Genomic DNA, 19,723 nt, shown 5'->3' with positions numbered 1-19,723 from the left:
TTAAATTCTGATTCTAAATCATAAATATTTGCAACTATACATTAAATGAGATCAGTATGGAAAATCACACAGAACCTTTGTAAGCATTTGGTCTTATAAATAACAAAAACAGCAAAAATCCCATAAACATTTAATACTCCCTCATCTCTACATCTGCCTACTGTAGCAAGTTTGATGCCTGTGAAATGTCAGAAAAGATGCTACATCGCATCTGAACAGCAGAGGGAGACATTTATCTTGTGTAACTCCTGAAAACTTGTTGTAAATAATCAGAAAGATTTATGAGTTTAAACATCCTTTCAGTCCTACTTTACTCTTTTTCCATTTGGTCATTGGCAATTCTTCATTCCAGACAGGTCTGCTTACACCATGAAGAAAAAGTGTCATGTTAAAAGCAAAGTTTGTGCTTTAGAGAGTTTGTTTGACACGGTTCAACATCCACACCTTGCTGCATGTTTGATGAAAAGATGAAGAAACAAGAAACCTAATAAAATGAGTTTCTCTTATTTTCATTGGTCCTGAGGAGCATGTGTGTCGATTTCTTTCTTTCTTTGTCCCAGCCTGTCTGGGACAAAGATGTCGTAAAAGGCATTTAGTCGCTGATGAAACAGGATTACAAGTCTGGAAAACAGGGTGGAGTGAATTCAAACGTCTGCTAAATTGCCTTTCCTCCCACTCACACTTCCCCTCCCTAACTCACACTTCTGTCATTTTAAGGGAAGAAAGCGTCTCAGAAATGCGTGTTTTTATTTAAAAATAATTTTATTTTAGAATTTAAAAACGTCTGTCGATTCCACGGCCCCAAACTTGACCAACAACGTATCCAGTGCATGACTTCTCTCTCCCCCAGAACCAGAACCGCTGGCTGAGGTGTGGGAAAAACCTCAACATACATTCAGATTGTATTACAGTAGAATAAACTCACACTAAAAAAATAATGAAAATTCAAACCTTTAATTTCAGTGCACTTAATAAGTGGAGAAAGAGTTGAATTAATGACATCTGGTTGGCATGGAGATGGCGTCTTATTGTTCTTATGGAGGCTTGGTGACCTCAGGTTCTCTGTGACCTTTCAGGAAGTGTTAGCTCGCTGTGCACAGCCTCATGATGAACATGTGTTCTTGTTCACACACAAAGTAAGTTTCTGGTTGTTTAAGATTTTTTAATGGACCCCCAAACTGTGTGTCCAAGTTTAGACCAGTTATTGTTGCCAAATAGCTCCATGGAAAACAGGAAGTCATGAATTACTAATTCATGACTTAGTTGCTCAAAGTTTTTTGAGCAACTAAGGAAAACAAATCGTTAACCTAATAGCATAATTACTTAAGTCCTATTATGCTACTAGGCAATTAAAAACAGATTTAGTTTTTTTTTTACAGATTTGGTTTGAGGATTCAGTTAAAAATTCATAATTTGTCAAAATAGGATCTCTTTTTTTTCCACAAGAATAAATGGATTAATATTAAAGGTAGAATTTTCAAACTGTGTCGATGTAAACTCTGCTACTGCAAGAAAAAACAGGTCTACTGCATTTTAAGACTTTTCACTCATCTTTTCCAGAGGCACCAGTATGATGAGGATTCTTTATCTCTGTTGCTTATGATGGTGTGTGTGGGCGTGTGTGTGTGTGTATGTGTTTATGACGGGAGTTTTAGTTTAGCTTAATTTAAATGATGAGACGTTTCGAACTTTACTCGGCCCTGTAGCGTTTCCTTCTTTGTCCAAGTTCTCATTAAGGATGTCCTGACATCTTGTTCCTTCAGCTCCAGTCTGATCCTCCTCGGTTTCCATGGTGACTGCAGGTCATCACTAAAGTCTCCCAGGCAGCTTCTGTTGACCAAAACCAGCTCAGTCCTCGGCTACCTGTTGTTCCCCCTCTGCGTTGCAGTCTGAGGAGTCGCTGTGGGTCTTGTGAAGTCCTTAGTGATGACCTGGTCCTGGCCGAGCCGCCGGACGCAGCGCTGCACCGCCCGCAGGACCTTCTGCAGTCTGCGGTTCAGCGCCAACAGGTGGGGCTCGGTCAGCACCGGCCTTAAAGGATCCCCGTCCAGAGACTCTCTCATCACATCGCTGAGTCTGAAGCGTGGTCGGGCCAAGAGCTGGAGTCTCAGCAGCGTGGAACGCTTTATGCTAAAAAGAACAGGAAAAAAATCCACGAGGTTTGGGTTAGTCAAAGTCCACAGGAACGTTTTGCTCGTCTGATCTGCAGAACTCACATGCAGCACTGAGACAGTGGAGCCAGGATGGACATCTCATCATGGGAATGCTTCCCAAACCTGGGAACCAAATGTGGCGTCATACAGTGGAACCACAAAGCAATGCTCAGAGCCGGCCTGAGGCAGAAGCAAACTTAGCTGCTGCTTAGGGCCACCAGGGGGAGCCCAATTAGTGCTTGACTTCTCATTAAGAGTATTCATCTCAAAACTTCTGATTTGTGCTTACATTTATCAATAACAACATCCTTATATATATATATATATATATATATATATATATATATATATACACTGCTCAAAAAAATAAAGGGAACACTTAAACAGGTGTTTAACACTTAAAGTGTTCCCTTTATTTTTTTGAGCAGTGTATATATATATATATATATATAGTCTATATATTATTTTCTTGTGAATATTAACTAACTGGACTCCCCTGCTAAGCAAAACGCAGTAGAAATGCTCCTGTTTGTGTTTGTGCAATTAGAATAAAATATTAATGAATCTCAAATTATGATTTAATTAATTTTTCTTCAGGAAATAATTATTAAAGGGGCAGTATTATGTCATATGATAGAAGACTTACTGATAGAAGACAGTTGTTATAAAATTGCTGTAAATATTAAATGTGACTTAAAGGAAATTAAATTTTGGAATTTTACGCCTTAAAATTTGACAACTATTTTACACACACACTGTGTAAAATAGTGTGTGTGTAAAACACACACACTATGCTGACAGTGTGCTGACAATCACACACTGAGTCTGGCATGAACTCAGAAAGTAAGAAAATGTTCCTATATTTTATATTTGAGGAATTGGACCATCAAACCAAAGTTAGGACCAAAACGGTCTGGGCCCGGTTCTGAACCCGATCCTCACCCTCTGGCGTTGTCCAAGTGCAGAAGTAAACCTTCATCTCCAAACTTGGTAAAAATCTCATAATGGTGTCTGTCCATGTTACCTGATTTAAAAAGAAACAACAAAAAACAGGGACAAATTTGATTCAAAACTAGACAAAGACAGAGACAGTTGATGCATTGATGACTCACCTATCAGGAAGTCAAAGATGGACATGTCTATAATGTTGAGCAACCTGTTGCCAGAGTTATAAGGATACGCCTGTTTAACGGAGTCACAGTAGAAAGGATTTACCTCCCACCTGCAAAGAAATGCAGACATGAGAAAAATCTGTGCATAAAACATTTCTGAGTTTTATTCCATAGAAAATCTTTCTTAGGAAACATGTTAATATTAACATAGAACATTTCATGTGCTGCTAGATGTTCTGTTTCTAAACGTTATGACCTCCAGTGCTTTACAGAACTGGGAGCAGCTGCAGCTGGATTCTTACTCTTCTCGTCCGGAGAAGGTGTAGGAGCGTTTCCATGGATTCGGGATGGAGAGGCGAGGAGCCACGGTGAGGCCCGGCAGGTAGGCGGACAGGGAGCCCTCCAGCAGGTCGGGGCCCCCGCACACAGCGTACTCCGTCTTACACACATACAGGCACTTAGCGAAGAAACACGTGTTGTTTGCTGTCGGAGAAGCAAAACCAGAGTGAAAAATCACCAGAGATCAGCAACATGAATCCTGCTGAGGCAAAACGTTTACTGTGTTATATAGAGTTATTGTTTATAATAGTTTTATTGCTTTATGGTTTCATTCATGAAAAACCCGTACAGTGTCTTAAAAATATTCACACCCACTGATTTTTTTAATGTACCAGACAAATGCAAACCAGTTCCCAAATGTAAATTAGAAGGATGTTTTTTTAAAATAATTTTTAAAAATATATATTTTTTAAAATAACAAGAAAAAAATATTGTAAGCATTTGTTTTATGCTCAGTCAAATTGGATAAAGAGCATCTTTAAATGTCAAATTTCAAGTCTTATCATGTTTCAACATAGGTCCGTACTTTAACTAGGCCATTCTAAGACTTGTAAATGCTTTGATCTAAACACTGAAGCTGACATGTTTTCACTCAGGAGTCGCTCTGTGTTCAGCTTCATCCATTCGTAGGTAACGGATTGAACTGCATCTGCGTTTCCATTACAAACGTGAGTAAGTCTTTGTCTATATTCTGCTAATGTTGACAGAACACAATCTCGCAATTGTGGTGTCTCTGTTAAATAAGAAATGGAGTCAAAATCACACACGAATAAGTTTGTTCATATGATGAGTCATTAAAAAAACAAACGCCGCAGCGTCGTCCTTCCTGTCGTCTTCTTCGTCGTTTCCTCCGGTAGTAACATCCTGTTGTTGATCATGTGACTCGTTGGATGTGAAAAATGTGTTTCAGTTGCAGTTTTGCCAAATACACTAATGTCGACGCGGCTGAACGACCTCCTCATCCCAGCGCAAAAACTTTATATCAAAAACGTTACTTCAAAAGTAGCGTGTTTCCATTAAGCAAATTTGCTTTTATTGCTATTCCTAAAAATTTGGAATCCTCCATGTCTGTTATGTTACATCACAATCACACTCTACGTGGTGAAACATCTGAGTGTTAAAAGAAGCTTATAACGATAATATAGATCCATTAATATAGATCTGCAACACCCAGATCCAGTCAGCAAACCCTGACCCCGGCTGACCTGGTGAGGTGAAGAACACGGCCCGCAGGTCTTCGTTGTGGGCAACATGGAGGACTTCTCCGCTTACGTTGACTCGCCTGCCGGCCACCGGCGGAACCCTCCGGAAGTCCAGGATCCTGAAGAAACCAGGAGATTCAAAAGAAAAACTAAATCAGATAAAGTCTCTTGCTAAAGTATTCACACCCATTGAAGTATTTCTAATTTTGTCATCTTGGAACCACAGACTGATAAATTAAATTAGTGAGATTTTATGCTAAACTAACTCAAAGTGAAGTGGAAGGAAAATGATCTTTTATTTTAACGCAGTTTTCAAATAAAAACCTGAAAATGATTCCATACGTTTATGTTTAGTCTGCTCTATTCTGACTAAAATGGCCACAATCCACAGATTACAGATTATCTTATCAGTTTTGCTCAAGTAATAATTAGCAAAACTAATAAAATGTCAAAGTCCAGACCTAGTCAAAGTCCAGACCTAAAATCGATTGAAAACATGTGGAAAAACCTTAGGTTTAATGTTTGTGAACGCTCTCTATCCCATATTGAAAGAAAACTGGTTCAAGTCGTAAACAGTAAAGATGATACAGACTGCTGCAAAATCTGGGTTTAAAGGTTCTGACACAGGGGAGCAAAATACAAACCCTGCCACACTTTTTAGGTTTCTTATTTGTAAAAAGATGTTAAAAAGCATGCATTCATTTAAATTAACTTCACACTGTCCTCCGTAACATTTTGTAACGTAACAAACTCTATTTTTCCATGCATGTATCAGCAGATTCACCTCAGTTCTGTCTTATCTTTTCATCTCACTGATTCTCATCACAACTGCAGCCACTCCCCCACCCACACCCACACACACACACACCCACCCACATCCACACACACACACACACACACACACACACACCCACACCCACACACACACACACACACACCCCCACCCACACCCACACACACACACACACACACACACACACACCCACACACACACACACACACACACACACACACACACACACACACACACACACACACACACACACACACATCTTTAAATGGTTGCACTGTGAGCTGAGGTGAGATGATTCACTCACCAAAAATACAGTCATCTGTGTGAGACGGTGTGATTAAGAAGCCATAATTGGTGACAGACAGATCAGGAGGAGCAGCTCAAACAATAACTAGAAATGTTGCTGATATGTCAAAGTTCAGACATATTAAAGTCTAGAGGAGGATGATCTGCACCTTCTGCTTCGTTTCTCCCGTGGATGAGGCGCAGTGCGCCGCGCCACCGTGCCTTGTTGTGTCTGACTCGGCCATCGTCGTTATCGCTGGCAATGAGGGGTTGAGGAACGCTGGCAATTTTAGAAGCAGCAATTCAACTTCACATTCTGGATTACTTGATTACTGTTTGTGAAACTTGAGTGAAATACGGGCCCTGCAGGGATTCCAGGCTCTTGTGTGTGTGTGTGTGTGTGTGTGTGTGTGTGTGTGTGCGCGTGTGTGTGTGTGTGTCAAGTCTGCAAACAAACTATGTGGTTTATACTGATCAGCAAGTTGGGAAATCCTGGGCTGTGGAGAAACGTTGCAATCTTTTCTGAAAGCCACATAAGCGGTTGGTGGGAGGAGCCATGTCTGCTGTGGGATCAGCTGAGCTTTGGCTTAAATACAGATATCAGCTTTCTGACGACTCCTCCTGGTTTCTGTTTACAGGACTTCACACAGGACCCATAAAAACTGAGTTATTTTAGTGAAACTAGAAAACCAGCTCCACCAGTTTAAAGCTGTGAGCTGTTCAGTCGACACCTGCTGGCCATGCGGCTTCAGAACACCTGATAATGTTTTGTCTTTTTACCTCTTAACGGAGCACAAACACGTCCACCACCTCCACATGGAGCAGATGAAATACTGGCAACTCTAAGAAGAAATATTATTTATTTATATGGTCACTGCAGCTCACCACCCAGGGCGGCATCGCTACAGGGGGAAGCATCATCACCTTAAAAAACCCTCAAACTCAAACAGTCGGCCAGATGGGCCCCAGCAGGCTCACTGCTACTCCTTTGTGTTTTCTTAAACATCGTCTGCAGTTTATAAAACTTAAATTCCACAAAATGACACAAGACAGAAGAAAAAAAAATCCTTCGGTTCTTTTTAGATGCACATCTAAGTTGGTATAAATCATACATATATTTCCCACTTTGAAATTTGAGTGTAGATGTGGGGGCGAATATTTTTCCAATGTGAGATGAACTCGTCCCCTTAACACATGGCCTCAGAGATTATCTTTTTTATATCTCCATCTCCTGACTACTACTTTTCAGTAACCTTTTCTCTGATTGGTTCTAACATTCTTTAGTCTTCGTGTTGTCATGGTAGCAGGAATACTGATGAACCAGATGAATTTGGGCAATTACAGAAACACAGCTAATGTGAGATTACCCACACCACACCAAATGGTAGAAACCTCGGTTGAATTAGGTCAGTCACTCTAAAGAATGTCAACTCTTTAAAGTTCACACCCAGGTTACAAATTTAGATTTTAGTTGATATTTTGTGGAAATGAGTTGAAGGGTTTTCTTTTCATTTGTTGTTGTTTTTTTGGTGTCAAAAAGTTGCATGATTTGCAAAAACAACATAAAGGGTAAACTACACAAGGGGTTGAGTACTTGTTATACACACTGTGTAAAATGCCAGAGGACGGAGACCGCACACTGTGGCTTCACCTGTCCAGGTGGAAGGCTGCGATCTCTGCGTTGTGTCTCTGGAAGTCCACAAAGTAGAAGAAGTCCCCTGGAGTTTCCTCATTTCTCTGCTGCCTGCAACACACACACACACACGCACGCCCACGCACACACCAATAAAGATGTCACTCACATTAGTCTGCAGTGTGTAATCAACAAGTCAAATACTGTAATTTCCCCAGCCTACTGGATAATTTAACCAGATATAAATTAAGACAGAACATGGAGTCACAGTGTTTGCTGTGATTTATTAGATTCCTTGCAGACCAAACAAACCCTGAACGCCTCTGAGTCTGTTTTCTCTTGCAGGGCGTCATGGAGAAAGAACCACGTCACTCATCGCCTCACCTCATCGGTTTAAACATCGCTTTGCCAAAGTTGCTCATCTTCAGAGCCAGCTTCAGGTGATGGCCGCTCGGTTTCACCACTGCAAGACAGACGGGCAGAAGGTGATTTACTCCCTAAAAGACTCCTTCTGTTTCTTTGGTTTTTGTTTTTTTGTCATGTTTCAGATAATTTAATAAACGTTCATATCAGACAAAGGTACAAACAGCAGCTTTCAGATGGTGGTTTCTTATAAGGAAAAGAGCTATCCAAGCCAACCAGACCTTATAAAAAAAGGAATTGTCCTCTGTTTTGGCTCACTTTTTGTCTTTTAAATGTTTAAATGTGATTTGCTTAATGAGCAGAAAAAAATTCACATCATTGTATGTGTCAACATGAACTGAGACGGTAAAAACAAACTGTAGTTTATTTTGAAAAAAAAAAAACAAACCTGCAGGCAAGTCGTCTAGTTAATACAGAGCCTTTAAAAACATTCGTCCCCTTTGTTACTATTAATTGATAATTTGGCTTTCTTGAGAGAAATGAATTGCAAAAAACAAATTTTAACGTCAAAGTGAAAACTGATTTCTCCAAATGAATGACATGATGAAATAAATGGTGTGTAACATGAAATCAGAAATTACATAAACATTCACCCCCATTAAATGACTGACCTAATTCAACAGAGGTCCAGCCAACTGGTACTAGTGGTCCCACACTGAGTGGACTGGAGTTCAGCTGAGTGCAGTGAGTTTGTCTCCAGTGATTGTAGTATAAAGACGGCTGTGTCTGGAAAGTTCATCAGTATTTCTGGCATGAAAACTAAAGAACACGCCCAACCAATCAGAGAAAGGTTTATTGAAAGGTAGAAGTCAGGGGATGGACACAAAAAAATTCTAAAGGTCCTAAACATCCCCTGGAGTTCCATTAAATCATTCATCAAAAAGTGGAAGGAAAATGCAACATGAGTAATGCGACAGGCTGATCTATTCCTAGATCAGCTGACATCACAACCTGAGAGGCCAGGAAGAACTGCCAGGTTACCATGACAACGCTGAAGGAGTTACAAGGTTCAGCAGCCATGGCTGAATTCTGAATATATCTCATGCATGATTTTAACAAATTATTGCATAAACAAGCTTATTCATGCATGATTTCAACTTCATTTCTTATTTAATGGAAACAGTGCAATTGTGAAATTGTGTTTTTTCTATATCAGTAGAATAGAGACAAAGATTTGTGATCATTTGTAATGCAGACACAGATACCAACTGTTGGAAAGACATGTAGGAAAAGACTCCATGGTAACGAGGAAGAGAATTCAGCTTTTTCACCATCAGAGGAGACTCAGTTTTCATTTTGACACTGAAGGTGATTTTTGTCAAACAATCAAAATTCTTTTGATTATGATTGATTTCCAAAAGTCACAAAAGGGTAAAACATCCAACGGGGTGAATACGTTTTAGAGGGACTGTATTTAAGCTTTTGGTTTGGTGAACCTGAACTCAACGTCTGTAAATCACCGTCGTTCTTCGCTCTCTGTGATAAAGTGAGTTGGTGTTTGGTCATCCAGCCGCTCCGTTGAGCCCGTATATTACAGCGCCGGCAGCACGACCCGACTAACCACACGCCGCGCTCCACCGAGCTCCAGGGTATTATTAGTTAACAATCATTCAGAGTTTACTTTCAAAACCGTTCTGGAGCGGAATCAGAAGCTCGCCATTTTCTAAGAGCAGCTGCAGCTGATGGACTGTGTCGCTATTTGCGCCTGAAATAACAAGAGCCTGTACTGCAGCATAAATTTAAACAGAATCTGCAGATTGTTCTGGTGTTTATTTCTCTCTGGCAGGGAGTCGGGTTTGTGTGGTCACCCGCTTTATTGTGCAGGGATGCTGGTGTGGCACAAATGGGACAAAAACACTGAGAATAGATTTTTTCTTTTTTTTTACATGTCATTCTCATATTTCCAGATGAATGGAATAGAATAGTACCTCAAGGTCACTATCTATCTTTGACTTAAAGCTGCAGTGTGTAACTTTTTAAAAAATATATGTTTTTTACATATTTGCTAAAATTATTATGTGTGACATTATAATATAAGAAATAACATGTGAAAAAGAAATCCAGCTTTTCTGTCTTCTCCCAGTGATCCCAGTAGTAAGTGACATCCCACTCAGTCAAAAACAACCAATCAGAGCCAGGAGGCGGGTCTTAGCGCTGTCAGTCACTCTCATGTTCACCCTCTCCCCTTTGCTCTCTGCCACACCACACCTGGTTCCCCACAACATAGCCTGCTAACAATGCTAACGCTAGACAGCATGGCCACCGATGACGGTGGATAAAGGTTTTTCCTGTAACGGTAAGTTGTTTCTCCACCATTAGCACATTGAGCAACGTTTTTACAAGGTTGATTAACAGCGCTAAGCCCCGCCTCCTGGCTCTGATCAGATGGCAATAGCAGCTCAGGGAGGAAGTGCAGGAGATCCATCTTTTCACAGATTATCTGCCTCATATTACACTGTCTGTTCTACATGGTGGCAGTTTGAACAAACATTTTTTGTAAAAGTTACATACTGAAGCTCTAACAATTTTTTATATCTTAGAGGGAAAGTAGCAGATGAAACCCTGGATGGAGGCTAATCTCTGCTTCTGAAACAAACCAGCGTTTTGGTGTTTTTGCTCAGCGCTGAGCATCTGATACAAAACGACCAATCAGAACCCTTTTCTGTCAAAAGAAAAGCCACGCGGACGAATACAAAGACACTTGTGTGTCTGTGTGTTAGTGTGAGATGGTGCCAAACAGCAACAAAATGACAAGAGACAAACAGGAAACAATGAGGACAATGTGGATGAACTGTAGAGCTGAAAAATTTAACATGCAGGAATAAAGAGCGCAGGACGAGGCTGGGCGATAAGTCCACTGATCCAATTAATACAATTTCTTTATTTATGATTTAACTTTTGGAAAATCTGGATTTATTTTTTAATCAAAAAAAATAAATCCAGATTTATTTAAAAAAAATTTTTTTTTATTTTTTATTAAATAAATATTTAAATATTATATTTTTAAAAAAACTAAATCCAGATTTATTTTTTTTTCATCTGGATGAAAAAAAAAAATCTGGAAATCTGGAAATATGGGATTCCATATTTCAGAATGATGTCAGCCCACCCAGGGCGAGTTGAACTAACGCATTTTAGAGATTGTGTTCATTTGGACTTTATATTCAGGTCAACTGAATAAAAGCAACAAATATAAAAATGTTCATATCTTTTTAAGAGAAGACAGGAAGGGGGGGAATATGATTAAAATCAGAAATTGCATTCTGTATGAAAAGTTCAGATTTGATGTTTTATTCATATTATATACAGCAAGTTATATACAGATTTGATCACTCAGCCCACCCGACATGCTCTGGGTCAACACCAGTGACGAGTTGAACAAACCTTGAGTGCAGTCACACGCTCCTTTTAGAGCTTTCTCATCCTGGGTGTAATCTGGAAGAAAAAAAAAAAAGATTAAAACCCAAAATTTTCTGTTTGATGTAAAACAAAACTCATATACACGAGCAAAAAAACAAACAAAAAACTGTTTTGCTTTTATTCTGGAACATGAATTATGTTGACGATTTTGATGAGGTCGCAGTGCAAAGAGTTGTCATCAATTAATGCATTATGCTATGTTGACGTAGAATTTTAACATGTAAAAAATGTTTGATGCTAGCTCATAATGGTACGCAAATATGAATGTATTTGCATGCATATAAATATGGATATAGAAAATACTAAGAAGGAATGTTGTAACTGAGTGAACAGTAAAGTATTGGATGAAGAGAGAGGAGAGGTGTAAAAACTAATTCATACTCCTACTCTCCATTAAACGTGTAAATATACTTTACTACTGTTTTTCTTTTGCTTGCTTTTGTTTTATATTTATTTTCTCTGTATGTAACTTTATTTATTCTTTTATTACACTACGTTCAATAAAGTTAAACTCAAACTCAGAACCAGTGATAGATGGCTCCCTCCCACTCGTCCGTTCATCCTGACCTCATCTCTACTTCCTGTCTTTTTAGCGACCCACTCGCCTGCCTGTCTCTTTTTCTGGGCCCTTTCTAACCCACTCAGCCTCCACCTCCCACTTTATATCCTCTCTAGCTCTCTTTATCGTCCCACTTTACAAGCTATTTTTAGTCCCATTCACCTATTAGTTTTTCTTTTTTTTAAAGCCTAGTAAAACACTCTGCAAAATTCAGTCCGATCTAAGCTAGACTTTGATTTGATTTAACAACGCCGCTCTCTTTGTACTCCTGAACCAGGTTAGATGAAGGTCAACTGATCCCTCTGCTTCCTCGTCCTCTCTCCTCTTTGGTTAAACAAGTGAAATCTTGCGTCTCTGCCAGTGAAAGTGCCATTTTTATTTCCCCTTCACCTGCGCCAACGATGGTCATGTTCTGCATGTCGGTGAGAAGCTGGAGGACGGCGGGGTCGTCCCGGGCGTACAGGGTGTAGCGGTTGATTCCCAGGTGGAACCTCAGCCAGCTGGCGTTCGGATCATAAGTCATCTTTTGCTCCATCAACGAGATGTTGGTCAAAGTAGCTGCCTCTTCAAAGAGCTTCTTTCGTCTGCAGAGAGTCAGACAATGGAAAGAAGTTAACAAGAGCCTGCAGGATAAGTAAATGGACTGAACTTATATAGTGCTTTTCCAATTATTCTGACCACTCAAAGCGCTTTACACTAGAGTCACATTCACACTCACAAATTTATACACTGATACACAGATGGGTAGGCAGTTTGGGGCTAAGTGCCCAGGGGCACACCGACATGTGGCAGGAGGAAGCTGGAATCGAACCTAAAACCTTCCGATCACAAAACAACTACGCTACCCACAGAGCCACAGTCACCATCTAGAATAGCAGAACAGCACTGGAAGCAAATAGTTGATCATGTGGACAGTAATAGACATTGTCAGGTCAAGTTATATGAAAAAAATATTATCTTATCTTTTTAATTTTAGTCCATTCAAACAAATCTGCCATTTCCATAAAATGGCAGATTTTGTGGGAATGGGACATAATTTCCACAATTTTGTGCCATTGTTTTTTTTAGCTACAGCATGAGGCAGTAGTAATCTGATCTGAAAGCAGGAGTCAGAGGGACAGAACCCGGTCCAAACCGACCAGCCAGCTGGACATTCAAACAAACTCCATCACAGGCTACAAACAAACCGAGATAACGGAGCAAAGGGCTAAAGTTCATGTTTGTTTGCAGGTCAGGCTAGCCACCCGGTCACCTAGCAACCTGAAGGGTAAACAAGACAGCTGGGAAGAGTGTGGACAAAATGTGCGCTTGGAGCAGAGTTGAGTTGCAGCTGAAACATACTGGAACAATAAATACTAGAATAACTTTCTTTTTTTTATCTGGAGGACAGCGCTCTGGGTAAACCAGATCCAGTTTGAAGTTTTTGCCCCACGTATAAAATGCTGCCGGTGACAGAAAACTAAAGCTGCAAAGCAAAAATCAAAAAAACAAACCCTACCATGTGCAGCCTGATACCTGGTGGTGACAGCATCATGCTGGACGGAGGTGAATGCAGGGGAACGTTAGAAGAACTGCAGCCTGTTGCGTTGGAATGCTGTGCTGCTGGAAAGACTTTGTCTTTCATTCTTTTCATTTCATTTTTTTTACTCAGTCATAAGTATGAATGAAGGTATGAAAAGAAATCACGAATGAAAAGGAGCAGAGAGAAGTATAAACTCCCTCCCCCCATGAGCAAAATGAGCTCTGCAGCTCAGAAGGCACAAAAAATAAACAACTAAACATCAGCTTATTCAACAATAAAATCACTTCATCGTAATAATTTTCACATTTCTTTTAAACGGAGAAAAAGATTTGAATCATGCTTTTGTCATGATCCAAATCATGGATCAAGTTTCTTCCATGAACGTCACCTCACAGATTGATCCAACAACTGCCTGTTTTGTGACCACCTCACAAACGTTTTGTAAGACTGAAGGTGTGTGTGTCTGACCGGCAGCACTGGAGCACCACAGGGCACTGTACTCTCACCATTCCTTTTCACTTTGTACACTTCAGACTTCCAGCACAGAACAGAATCCTGTCATCCCTCACATGACTTTGCGGCCATCAGGTGGATCAGATATGAACAAGAAGCTGAGTACAGAGAGCTGGTGGGCCGCTGTGTGGCATGGTGTTGAATGAGAGTGATACAGAAATACATCAAGACATATTTCCATCATCGCAGAAGAGCTGGAAGTGGTTGAGGAGAAGAAATGAGGTGTTCACCTGGGCAACAGGTGGTTTGAGACGCAGCAGGATCAAGACGGGACAGAGCAGGCTGTAGTTTTTGGGAAAACGTGCGTCATTCAGCAAGATGTTGGACATCTTCTCTAAGAATGTAATCTCTTCTGACATCATCTGCTAAGGCAGCAGCATCAGAGGTTGGCACTGGGGAGGACACTGACCCTAAACATACCGCCTGATGTGGTTCATCTGTTAGAATGGCAAATGATCCTTTCCCTTTACAGTTTTACATTAATTGTTATAAGCATCAAAATGTGACAAACATGACAAAATGTGCAAAGGATCGAGGTTGGCGCTGGTTCTCCAAAGCGTTGTAATTTTCATCACAAAATCCAAAATCTGAATCTTACTGGCAGATTTGGAACAAAGAAACTTTGAAAGATGGCTTAATCTTCCAGAAAATTATTTAGCAAAAGCTTCAGCAACGTTAGATTTCTTGTTGACCAGAAGACACATGCTGTCAGAGTGACGTGTTTGGACGTCTGCACTTCCAAAGTGAGTATGCGTCTTGGAAAAAGAGAGCACTTCTGTTTGTGTGCCCCAAAGCGCCCCGGAGAGGTCTGACCGCTCTGACTCTGACTTTACCTCTCAAGCCACAGCATGCCACAACGCATGCTCTCAGAGCTGAAGACTTCTGGCCTTCCATCGGCATAACCACAAAACGCACTGACGAAAATAAAGTTGGATTTCCATTAATGCCCTGCGTGAAGTTGCTTTAGAACCTGACCTTTCCCAGTGCGACACCTTCCTCCCGTAGTACTCCATCAGCTGCTTCGCCTGCAGCAGCTTCTCCTCTGGCTGCAACTCCGGAGTCTGGATGTTGTAGAGAGGGTGGGAGAACAGCCTCTGCAGCTTGGAGCCTCCATCATCCACTTCAGGTGTAGTCGCAGCACTGGACAGAGGCGCGTGAGTCCAGTTGGAGAGGTGTGGTGTGGCGAGAGTCTCCAACCTGGGGAGGCTGAGGTTGGTGTCGGGACTACAGGAGCAACTGTTTGCCGCTCTATGTCTCCTGCTCTGCAGCTTTGGCAGAAGGATGAAGTAAAAATCTGCAGAGAAAAGGGCTCCAAGGGTTGCAGCCAGCAGGAAGCGGTCTCTTCGCATGGTGGAGGCAAAAGAAGAGAGAGGAAATGAAACAGTTTAAGAGAACGCCAAAAGGTCCGGATTGACCCAAAAGCAAGGGACCACTTGTAGGGATCCTCCAGTCCGCCGAGCCAGATCGGAGCTGTCAGATCGTCCTAGCCTCTCAGTTCCTCAGCTTTCTCTTTCTGCTTTCTGTCTCTTCTCTCCAGCCACACTTTCCATCCTCCTCCTTCCTTGGCAGGAACTTTAGAAAAAAAAAAAAACAGAGCGGAGAGCTCGGGGCCGAGAGCAGGCATGCGTTTGCAGCAAGTCACTGACAGCTCGGCTGCTTCCAGGGACCTGCTGCTTATGAGGAGGAGCTGCTTTTGTGACTGTCTAGTGTTGCAACATTGTGGGTGTGTGCATGCACACATCAAATCACAGGTTAGCAGACCGAGACAGAGGGTGCAGCAAAGGTGCCGAGACGCAGATCCTAGGCAGAGTGACGCTGAAGCCACAGCTGGAAGGTTCTCCTCTGAAGTCTTTTTAACAGCAGCAGATACACATCCAGTCTGAAGCATCGTTTTAACGTGAGATTGAGAGTGTGTTGAGTTCCCATATATGCAAACTGTTGTGTAGAAACTTGTGAAATGCTCTGTTGATCCTTTCTGTTTCCCCTATAAGGCAAAGCTCTCCTCTTCTGTCATCTTCCTGTCTCCTCCTTTTTTAAGTCCACTTGTACTCATCACCCACCTCCTCCAACCTCATCCTTCACACCGGCCCAGCTTCAAACTTCAGTCCCCCTTGCTCTCTCCTCATCTCTTCCTTATGCTTCTTTTACTTCTAGCCACAGATCTCCAGCCTGCCGCGCTCCAGGCAAAATTCCCAGCTGCCTTCTCCTTCCCTGCTGCGGTTCTCACACATCACTTCCCCTCACTTTTCACGCCGAGCCACAGCGAAGCAGGCTTTCAGCACTGGAACGAAACAATTGCTCTGGCAAAACTTTCAAGCAGGAGAACACGGTTTAAAATAAACCCTCCCTCTGTTTTGCGTTGCCTCCCTGATGTAATCACATACAGCTCCTGAAACCTTATAGCTCCTTGTTTGCTGTCTTCTCTCTAAAAGCTCTAGGAAAACTTATGTGGTGAAGCAATCAAACTCTCAAAGGGGATTTCATAGCCTGCCTCTGTTGTTATTGTGGTATTTTAGAATATCTGTTGTGTGTGGGGGTGTGTGTGCGTGTGTGAACTGTGACAGAATTACGTGTCAGTTTCTGGAAGTAGCCCTTCAGGGTGTTTTACCCTCTCTCAAGATAAAAAAGGCTGACATTATTAATGAGGGAAATAACAGCTTTAGCCTGTTATTCATTCGGCGGCGGCAGAATCTGTGATGGGCCTCTCCACCCAAAGGCAAACTGGGTTAGTGCCATTCCAGTTATTTTGAAGACTATAACTAAAAACAAAACCAAGGAAAGAAGAAGGAGAGAAAACTGTTGCCTGAAAGTAATTATATTTACTACAGGCTTTCATTATAAAAGTATAAATTGATGTTTTTAGCTGGGAACAGTGTGTTTTTGCCAATGCCGATGGCTGCAGCTGACAGGGAAAACGGAGGGAGAGAGGTGGGCTTTGCAGGAAAATTGAGGGAAGGTTTGCTTAAGTCACTGCAAGTTGGCTTCAGGAAAACAAAAAGCATTGGAGGAAAGTTCTACAGGCGCTCTACCAACCTTCATTTTTCTGACAACTAAATGATTGGGAAGTGGCTAATGGGCGGAGCTAACATTTGGTACAAGTGGCCCCAAATCAATGAACAGTGCTCTTACGAAAAAACAACTTAGCAATTATCAAACAACTTACTTCAGTAAATGGTCAGTAGCATTGACCTCTGTTCCCACAAGCACACTGATACACTTGTCCCTGTCGGTCAGTGTTTAACCCAGTCCGTCTTCTTGACATAGCCATTAGCTTTTACTGCTACTAACTGTAAAGTGATATTTCCAGCGAACATAAATGTTTTTGGACTACGGGATAAAACCAAAGTAATGCATCACTGGGCAAATATGTGGACTCCACACACAAAGGCGCAGCCTGGGGGTTTGAACCTAGGAGTGAGCAAATAGGTGACTTTTTAAAACACATTTTGTTTATTTGTGGGGAAAATATGTCTATGCAACTTCAAGAGACAGCAAAATGTGTCATGTCCTGCTACGCTTTCACATGGGTAAACAGTAACTAAAGATGCCCACTAGTTTCCTTGTAACCTCAAAAACACAGCAGGAACATGGTTGTTCCTTTTTTTAATGCCTCACAGTCATCAAAAAAAAATCCCCTATGACACAACAATAAGATGTTTTCCTCATACGTCTCCAAAAAATCAGATTAGCAAAAAAAAAAAAAAAAAAAATGCAAGTGCCATTTGGAGAGTTTATTTTAGTTTCTCTGTTAAATCATTGCCAACCCACGAATATTTCCTAAAAATATCAAGACTGTCGTATTAGGAAATATTCTGTGGCATTTTCACTTAAAAAAATAAAAACTAAAGATCTTAATCACAAGTATCACAAAACTCTTTGTTCAAAAAACAAAAGCTTAGATAATGGAGAAGAAATAATAAGAAAAATAATAAGTACACTGTAACATTTTGTTTTGAAATTTCACATCCCAATTCCAGGCTGTTGATGTCAGTCACAGATTGATGCCACGCCTGGTTGATGCATTCTGAATAAATACTGCAGAACATCAAACATTTTTACTGGACTTTTGGAAAAGGAACAAGTTTATAGAAATCTTAAGTTCACAGGACACAATAGTTGGGGATTTCACATACTACAGCCACAAGAGAGACAAAGCAAGAAGTTTTTTCCCCTGTAAATCCTAAGTGGCCATATAAACGGGCTTTTATAGAAAGGTTCTCCTCCTTGTCTGGTCCACAACTGCACTCTGAAGCAATAAACACACAAAATAAACAGACGAGGTTGGGAGGGATAGGGAAGGAGTTAGCAAGCTCTGCTATCAGAAGGAGCCACAGATGTGAAGACATAACAGGAGGAAAAACAGTTGCTCTTAAACCAGTTCAGTGATATTCATGCTTTCATTCCGTTCTCCTAATCCCTCGACATTAATCTTAACTTTGGCCTGACTGTGGGGTGAAGCTGCCACGGCTGTGGGAATAACTGAAGCGATTTTGCTCCAGTCGGTTCCTTCAGAGTCCACCGGACCTTGTAGCAGAATCTCGCCAGGGTTTTTCTGCAGCCAGTAATGAACTTTTGTAGGTGGAATAAAAACGATATATTGCGAAATCAGACAGAATTAGGCTCTGAGGCCAGAAGAGGTCTTTGGGTCTTGGCGTGATGGCAGCGTAGATCAAGAAGAAGAAAACAAGATGTCAGAAGTAGATAAGGCGGATGTATGGTACCTTCACAAAGTATTCACACCGCTTGAACTTTTACACAAGTAGTTATACTGCGACCGCAAATGTCAGTGTCTTGCATTGGACTTTTCTGTTTTGGCTGTTTTATAGTTTTTTGGAAGTTTGTTCCAGATTTGTGGTGCTCCATGTTTGGTTCTGGTTCTGGTTCTGCAGCCCCAGAATCAGAAGATCTGAGAGGTGTGGAAGGGTCATGAAAACAATTAGTGTGGACCAAAATGGAGACTAAAGGAGGCAGCAAGTTCAATGCAAAAGGAAGATTTATTGTAAGAAATGGAAGATGAACTTCCAAAACAAAGGGGGGGGAGAGGGATCAACTAACTAGAAACATGGAGCGTGAAACCAGTGAAGAGTAATGAGTCTGAGAGGTAGATATGCAGAGGAGGGAGGGGAGATGACAGAGGAACTAATCAGAGGTAAATCGCTGCAGCTGGGAGGGCAGCGAGTGAGACTAGATGAGAAAATGACTAGCAGCTGGGATGTGACTAAGACAACAGATGAAAGTAGCAGGGAGAAAACCTAAACAGAAACAAACACCAAACCTAACAAACATAAACCCGACATCTAAAACCGAACTAACAGAAAGCATAAACCGGAAGGAGAAGATCAAACCGAAGGCAAAACAAACACAAACCTCAAACACTGAGCAAAATGAAAGGATAAACTGAAAGTGAAATATTATGAAATAAGAAATCAAAGCAAAGAAATAAAAGCCGAAAAATGTCTCAATGTTCCCGTTTGTTTTTAAGGTACATAAAAATAATACAATTTAGAACACATGATCATATTAAATGTAAGCAAGAGTCAATGACTTAAGCTTTTTCTGAACTTGGATCAATATATAATAAGAATCAGAACTTTATGTCTGAAATAAGTAATAAGCGACAAATACCAGTGTATAAGTATAAATTTAGTATTAAAATATGTCTTAGTATTCCTTTACTTAGTGTTAGATTCCTCTTTATACTTTTATAAGTCAAGTTAAGTTTCCTTATCATATATGGTTCATAATAAGTACAGTGCCTCATTTTTAGTA

General features: G+C 40.9%; 1 protein-coding gene across 1 annotated transcript; it reads right to left on the bottom strand.

Annotated features, from left to right (window-relative positions):
- Window positions 1-743: 743 nt before the first annotated feature.
- Window positions 744-16,286, bottom strand: fam20a (FAM20A golgi associated secretory pathway pseudokinase). Its single transcript, XM_028028496.1, has 11 exons — window positions 14,930-16,286; window positions 12,310-12,503; window positions 11,325-11,375; window positions 7,902-7,980; window positions 7,536-7,628; window positions 4,810-4,925; window positions 3,568-3,748; window positions 3,266-3,375; window positions 3,096-3,177; window positions 2,217-2,276; window positions 744-2,130 (listed from the first exon to the last, which is right to left on the bottom strand). Exons 1-11 carry the CDS (start codon window positions 15,301-15,303, stop codon window positions 1,860-1,862), a joined length of 1,611 nt encoding a protein of 536 aa, XP_027884297.1. The 5' UTR covers window positions 15,304-16,286; the 3' UTR covers window positions 744-1,859.
- Window positions 16,287-19,723: the final 3,437 nt, after the last annotated feature.

Source organism: Xiphophorus couchianus, chromosome 9, assembly GCF_001444195.1.
Source record: "Xiphophorus couchianus chromosome 9, X_couchianus-1.0, whole genome shotgun sequence".
NCBI classification, from domain to species: Eukaryota; Metazoa; Chordata; class Actinopteri; order Cyprinodontiformes; family Poeciliidae; genus Xiphophorus; species Xiphophorus couchianus.
The sequence above is the reverse complement of the archived record's forward strand: the minus strand, read 5'-3'. Positions and strand labels throughout refer to the sequence as shown.

Coding starts and splice junctions, on each gene's coding strand:
- fam20a (XM_028028496.1), bottom strand. CDS start 15,303: ATGCGAAGAGACCGCTTCCTGCTGGCTGCAACCCTTGGAGCCCTTTTC. Junction 4,926..7,535: donor GCAGCCTTCCACCTGGACAG/GTGAAGCCACAG, acceptor TGGTTTCTTCAG/GATCCTGGACTTCCGGAGGG. Junction 3,178..3,265: donor CATCTTTGACTTCCTGATAG/GTGAGTCATCAA, acceptor TTTTTAAATCAG/GTAACATGGACAGACACCAT.